The sequence below is a fragment of the Sander lucioperca genome, chromosome 5 (assembly GCF_008315115.2).
Source record: "Sander lucioperca isolate FBNREF2018 chromosome 5, SLUC_FBN_1.2, whole genome shotgun sequence".
Classification (NCBI taxonomy): Eukaryota; Metazoa; Chordata; class Actinopteri; order Perciformes; family Percidae; genus Sander; species Sander lucioperca.
In genome coordinates this window covers 41,734,057-41,741,303 of record NC_050177.1, presented here as the reverse complement: position 1 = coordinate 41,741,303, position 7,247 = coordinate 41,734,057, and the positions used below count along the sequence as shown (strand labels likewise).

Genomic DNA, 7,247 nt, shown 5'->3' with positions numbered 1-7,247 from the left:
GGGCATGCAGTGGCAAGAGACTCAGGAGTGCATGGACTTGAGTTTGCTCAAACTGTGATATGGCCTGTGGTGCCTGTGTGGATGATAGAGGATAGAGTTGTAATCAGGCCTTAAAAGTTCGGCCTGACAAGGCCAGAGCCTGACAGAATTCGGCCCAAGCCCGACAAGTACATTTTGATTGACAGCTTTTTAAAAGCCCGAACCCATTTACAGCTAGACATTATTCAAATGTACGCACGCACACAGCTCTTTTTCCTTTTGTCAAGAATGAGTCATTTCTCATTATTCACATGGTCAAAAGTTTTCCACACCTCAGACTATGCTTTCTTTGCCGGTGCAACCAAAATGTAATCGCCAGAGGCTCAGGCCAGCTGCCGTTTCACCTCCTCAGCATCCATTTTCGCGCTAATCGAAACGCATCACCTGACCGGTCATTTACCGCGCAACCCGGAGCGCAAGCCCGAGCCTGTGTAAAATTATAGAAATTAAGATTGAACCCGACCGAACCTGTCGGGTCCCATCGAGTTCGGGCAAAGATCTTCAGTTCTAATAGAGCAGTGGTTCCCAACCTGTGGTCCGGGGACCCCTAAGGGGGGCGGCAAAGATCACAGGGGGGGCGCAAGTGTTTATCTGGTTTGAGGTTGAGGTAAAAAAAAAATATTTGCACATGTTAAACAAATTATGATAATACACTAGAATATACAGTATAATGTATACAAAAGTCTGTATAAAAACTATATATTTCTGTTCTCTCTTAACCTGTGACCCTTGCTGTCATCAAGTCAGCGGCTAGTTGCTATCATCCTCGTTTTTCCTGCCGCCACGGCATCACTATTTTATGAACGGGGGGGGCGCCAAGGAAAAAAGGTTGGGAACCACTGTAATAGAGGATATGGTAGTGGATGTGGAATTACTTAAAATCAAGGTGAGGAAAGAGAGTAGGTCTGGTGAGTGGATGTTATGAATATGAAGAAATTAAGTATAAGGAATATGTGCAAATCTTCACAGATGGATCAAAGGATCCAGAAACAGGAAACACTGAATCTGCTATTGTAGTCCGAGTTACAGAGGGGAAGTTTGTAGAAGAACATCAAATTTGTTAAGTGTATTTACAGCGGAGCTATATGCTATATTGATGGCTCTGGAATGGGTGGGAGAATATAGACCAAAGAAGGCCCTAGTCTGTAGTGACTCTCTATCTGCCCTGTACAGTCTAAGATCAGGAACATCTAGTCAACAGGATTTGCTCTATGAAAACATGACAGCACATGCAGGAATAAGAAGACAAGGTATTAATATTGTATAATGTGGGTTCCTGCTCACATAGGCATTTTGGGTAATGAGAGGGTGGACAAGCTAGCCAAGCAAGCGGTGAGGAGAGGAAACATAGACACAGTTATTAAATATCAAAAACAGAAGGAAAGAGTACATTACAGAGTACACAACAGTCACATACTGGAATGTGGAGCAGGTGAACAAGGAAGGAGGTATCTGATTAGTTTTTTAAAGGTAGCTGAGTTGTTGGACAGAATCTGAGTAACTAGCTGGCAACTGTAGGTGAAAATGTGACACCAGTAGTTGGCGTAGTGCAACGCATAGACAATCAAGTGGGTAAGCGAGCATCCAGAAAGCGTACCTCCTATGGGGAGATTCTTAGGTTAACAAGCCATCACCTGCCGTTAGCATTCCATTGACTCCCATTCATTTTGGCGTCACTTTGACAGCGAATAACTTTACATCTGAAGTGTTTAAAGACTCTATTTGTCCATTGTTTATTTCTAAAGAAACACGACAATGTATACAAGGCTCCATTACCTTGTATCTCATGTTATGGCTCCGTAGCAGCAGTTTTTGCAAAAATAGGCTAACGATCTGTGTCATAACCACGCAACTTTCTGTCACATAGTAGAGAAATTACCGTATAGTCAGGAGAAGCTCGCAAGCAGTTTCGACTCACATTAGCTGTTTAAGTTTAATTACTAATGTGAACTAGCATTTTAGTTAGCAACAATTAGCCCGTGCCTATGTTATCTCCTTACATATACCTACGCTCTCCGTCTCTGCAAGATTGGGAATGATTGAGATTTCTCTTGGCACAGCTACCAGAAGACTTCCAACTTTTCAGACAGGTTGCTCACATCACATCTACGTCGTCAATCTCAGTTTGAGGCTGCGCAGTAACGCTCAGCCAGTCTAAGGCCTCGCTGCGTCCATTTATTTCACTGTCTATGGTTAAAATACACAGCAGTAGACGAAAAAGAAGAAGAAAAAGAAGAAGAAGCTGTCTACCACACACCATAGACAGCATGAAGCTGTGCCTCTGAGCAACAGGACTGTGCGTGAGTTAACCGGGCAACCAGAAGTGCATGGTCAGAGCGCGTGTGAGTTTATGTTGTAAATATGTGAGCAATCAGAAAGTGAATATTATGGTTTGTGATTCGACTGTCTTGGCTGTGGTTTGTGCAAAGGGTGACCGACGGTGGTAGCAAGACATACATGCTACATACATATTTCACATTCATATATTTGTTTTTGGTGGTTTTGTGCAGTGGTGGAGGAAATATTCCGATTCTTTACTTCAGTAAAAGTACTAATACCACACTGTAAAAATACACTGTTTCAAGTAAAAGTCCGGCATTGAAAATGTTACTTAAGTAAAAGTATGTATCATCAGTATTACAAGTTTTACAAGTAAAATTACTCGATGCAGTAAAATCCTCACATTTTAGAAACTTAATCAAAACTGTTCTGTCGATCAACTAAGTGATTAATGGTCTAATCATTTCAGCTGGACTTGTAGGCTGTTATATAGTTGGCTAGTTTCATTTATAATAAAATGTCAGATTTTATAAACTACATGTGTTTTGTGTGCAGAAATATTAATGTGTAAAGTAACTAGTAACTAAAGCTGTCAAAGGAATGTAGTGGAGTAAAAAGTACAATATTTCTCTCTGAAATGTAGAGTAGATGTAGAAAGTGGCATGAAAAGAAGACTCAAGTTAAGTACCTCAAATTTGTAGTTTAGTACAGTACTTGAGTAAATGTACTTGGTTCCACCACTGGTTTTGTGTTTTATTGATCTGCTCCATTTTAGTGTGCTGAGACAGACTGTGTGACTGAGCAGCTTAAAGACACACTGCCGTGACTTTGTGAAAATGTGGAGGAACCTCTTTTGTTATTAGTGGTGAATGACATAACTGATGTCTGAACTCTTGAACCTTTGACTGTCCCCTGTCTGAACTCTAGAACATTTGACTGTCCCTTTATTTAGTAAAGTAAAAAAAAGCATATCTTCAGTCTCAGATATATTTTCTCTATTGAACGTGATGTCATGACTTTGCGTAAACATACATGCCACTTTCTTAAGCCAAGTGGCGTGTTATCTGTACACATTTTAAGCTATCCGCGTCTATGTCTACACGCGGGTTGGGTTTAGGAAAAGAAGAACCGGTTGGGTTTAGTAAAAAACAAAGCGACGGTTGAGTTTAGGAAACGTGACACGCAGGACACGATCCCCGGTCTCCTGGGTAAAAGTCCTGTGTTTGACCCATCCACCACACCGACCGACCTCCCTACGCGGATTTTCGCCCTTTCATACTACTCGCTACGGCGTCAATTCACACGCAATCACAAGGTAATGTAAGTCAATGGAGGCCAAACGGCATTGATAAACACGCTAAAAAGTGAGTATGCGTCTTGATAACACACCAAAATGGCATACGAATTGGCGTGTCATACATACGCCACTTAATGAGATAAGTCTGATTGATGCCACGTTCATTATGCCTGCACCATTTTCTAGAATTTCGTCCAAAATCCACTCTGTAACATTTGACATTAACATTCTGTGGGTTTGAGTAATGAATTCATAAAGAGGCACCAGGGACAGGCAGATTAAGAGGTAAATAAAAGGACAGGAAATGAAAAAAAGGAACTGTGAACCACAGTTTGTACATCACACCTCCCTCGCTCTTCCATCTGTAAAGTGAGCCCCAGCACAGCAACATGCATGTCTCCCACTGTCTTTCACGCCATTTGATTTTCTCAAAAACAGGACCTGCTCAGAATGCGTGGGAGGGAGCCACGGCTAAATTTAGCCTCTTACCACAGACATGTACACAACAAGGGCTCAGCCCGAGTGAGTGAGCAGCAGTCACTCCTCAGCTACACCATACACTGCTCTGATGCTTCACATGCATCAAGCACAAACTGAGACAGGAAATTCATTTTTATTTATTTTTCTAACCTGGGGGCTGTTTCACAAAAGCAGAATTTATAAATCCAGCATAACCGATAAAGCGAGGCTTGATCTAGTCTAATCTGTGCAGCATGGCTTGGTGTGTTTCACGACGGCCAAGCCAGACTGAGGAGGAGCGACTAGGTCGAGCCAGGCTGAAGTAATTCGGATAGATGCGCGTTCACGGCTTTCTTTAACGCAAGTCAAGGCTAAATTGAGCCAGGATAATCCGCTATCTAGGTTTTGTGAAATAGCCCTCGGGCCATTTACCAGATCTGTGTTCAATGAAACTTTGCTGCAAGACCTTTTGGACAACATAAAGTTTTAACATATGATAAATGTGACAAAAATAAAATCACCACCTTGGTACTGACTCACAACTGAACCAAACAAACCAGACTGTACACTAGAAGACAAATGGTTGGACTTAATGACATCATGAAATGTCTTTAAACAGTGTCACGTGCACTGTGTGTGTGTGTGTGTGTGTGTGTGTGTGTGTGTGTGTGTGTGTGTGTAAATATTTTCCTAGACACACCTGCAGGATCTTACACAGAGGCAGTTTTGAGTACTTTGACAGGTGTTTATGTCTGTGGACAGATGTGACAGCAATAGCAGAGCAGTCTCTAGTTTATAATGGTGGCCTCTGGGGAAAATGCTTTTTGGCAGCGCAACAGCAAGGCTGAGTGGCGGCGTTGGATCCAGCTGTCTTAATCCATCTATGAGTGGTTAAATAGTCTTGCTTTGAGACATTTTCAGCCCTATTTTAACGATCTAGTGTTTTGGGCGTGTACGAATCCACTTTTGCTAGTTTAACGGCGGAAAAAAGGGTCTGTGCGCCAGGCGCATGGTTCAAAAGGGTTGTACTTAGGTGTGTTTTGGGCGTAACATGCAATAAACCAATCAGCATTTTACTAATGCTATGTTAAACTAGCAAAGGCACTTGCATCGGGCTTTGCGCTGCGCCGGGTGCAAGATAGGGCCCTTTATGTCATCAGGGTCCTCGGTTTAGAGCAATAGGTTTGCAAATTTATTTAAGTTTGGTACTTTGGGGGAGCCTGGGTAGCTCACCTGGTTGAGCGTGCGCCCCATGTACAGAGGCTAATTCCTCCCCGCTTTCTGCATGTCATTACCCCCTCCCTCTCCCCTTTTGAGTCTACGCTGTCCTATCAATAAAGGCCTAAAATGCAACAAAAAATAAATAAATAAATAAATAAAAGGTTGGTACTTTGTTCATAGGTCGTGCTAGTAGCAACCACAGTATATTTTGTTAGGAGAGTTTAATAGTGTAAAGTAACACACAAGACCTAACATCCTGTCATTGTAGGAAAAGCCTGTGTTGGCCTATTAACATTAACAAGGCTTCGCTATTCAAGTGTCCCACTAAGCCATGCCAGTGTGACAGTGAGCCAGCAGCGTGCATAATACCAGCACCCTGAAACTGAAGCAGCAAAATGGAATTCAGCCATCATTCATTGTATTATTTACACCTGTGCTTTTTCAGTAGCTAATAACATTAGCTATAGACACTTCAAACCTTCCCTTTGGAATAGGCCTACATTCGAGACTTGTGGCTGTTTAAAGTTAAACATTGTTAGCACCATATATAGCAACGAATAGAACGTATTGCTATTTTTTTGGTAACAGCAATCAAAACATACAAATACTAGCCTATTAAAATGTGTGTGTAGCCTGATGTGTAATGAGAAAAACGTTTAGTGAACATCTGTGACAGGTGACAGAATCAAATGGGTGACAGAATACGGTGAAGCACCCGTTTCCAATCAGGCCTACTTGTAGGCTGAAGGGGTGTAACAAGCAAGAAGCTGGCCGACTTTTCACGTACTGTCTGCGGTACCGTTAGCTACCATTACATAACTCGTTGGAGGCTCGAGAACCAGAGCAAGAGCGCGAGCAGCGTATTTCCTCTACCGTACCGTAGCCTACCTCTAAAGTGCGGATCTCCCGCCGGGTGAAGTCGTTGGATGCGGCGCAACTGGTCCTGAGAGCCCGCAGACTGGAGAGGGAGATGTCCACCAGGTTCTGGATGAATCGGCACTGCTGCAGAGCCTCCTGGGCCCCGTCGGTTTCTGTCCTGCTGTGGACCATGCTGTCACCTCTGGCCGTGTCTCTGTCCATTCCTCTACATCGGCGCGGCTTGTGTCACACAGCGACCTGAAGACGAGTCGCACACCACTGCTGCTTCCTCTAAAGCCAGCATCGTCTCAAAGCCGTTTCCGCGTTTGGGTCTCCCACAGCCTCCTTCACCGAGCTAACCGAAGGAAGAACAAGACAGCACAAGTTTGACGCTGTTGTAACCTACTAATTTAACCAAAGACTTAAACATGTATTGAGTAAACATTGAGTATAAGTCAATAGATTAATAAAGCACTGAAAAAAGTGCTTTAGAGAGATACAAAAAAAAAAAATACAATCAAATGGATACACGAAAAAGTTAATGGAGCCTCATAAGAAATGGAAAACAGAGAATGTATCTGTAATTCTCTAACAACATATCAGTGAAGGGGGAATATGTATCTTTAATGTATTTTTAAATGCAATATAGATGCATTTAAGGGGTGACACATTAACATTTGATTTGCACCGGGCAACTTGGATTTATACAGCAGTCATCTTCTAAACATTAATTTCACCTCTTTATTAGTCTCACATTGCAGCCTTATCTCTACAGCGCTGTGGAGTAAAGTCCGGCTACACCACACAGCATATGATAAAGAAAAACCGCTCTGGGTTGTTTGCATTTCTGTGACCATATGGGTAACACTTTACTTCAAGGTAGCGACATAATCGTGACATGACACTGTCATAACTATGACATGACACTGTCATGAACGTGTTATAAACGTTATAAACAAGTCATAAACGTTTATGACTTCTGTCATTAAGTGTCATTCGCTTTTTGTCATGACAAGTTGACATTGTTTGGGTTGTCTTGATTATGACAACTTGACATTAATCAAAGTGTCATTACCAGAAGTTGTCTTGGTCA

General features: G+C 42.4%; 1 protein-coding gene across 3 annotated transcripts in view; it reads right to left on the bottom strand.

Annotated features, from left to right (window-relative positions):
- LOC116041155 (kinase suppressor of Ras 1-like) overlaps window positions 1-6,494 on the bottom strand; it is a 78,561-nt gene extending 72,067 nt beyond the window's left edge. For 2 of the 3 annotated variants that reach the window (XM_031287036.2, XM_031287037.2), the window contains exon 1: window positions 6,185-6,493. In XM_031287036.2, the coding sequence (XP_031142896.1) occupies window positions 6,185-6,376 (192 nt within the window). In that variant the 5' untranslated portion in view covers window positions 6,377-6,493. Of the gene's footprint in view, window positions 1-6,184 lie in introns of all 3 variants that reach the window. The other variant, XM_031287038.2, reaches the window with a different exon arrangement.
- Between the last annotated feature and the right edge of the window lie 753 nt (window positions 6,495-7,247).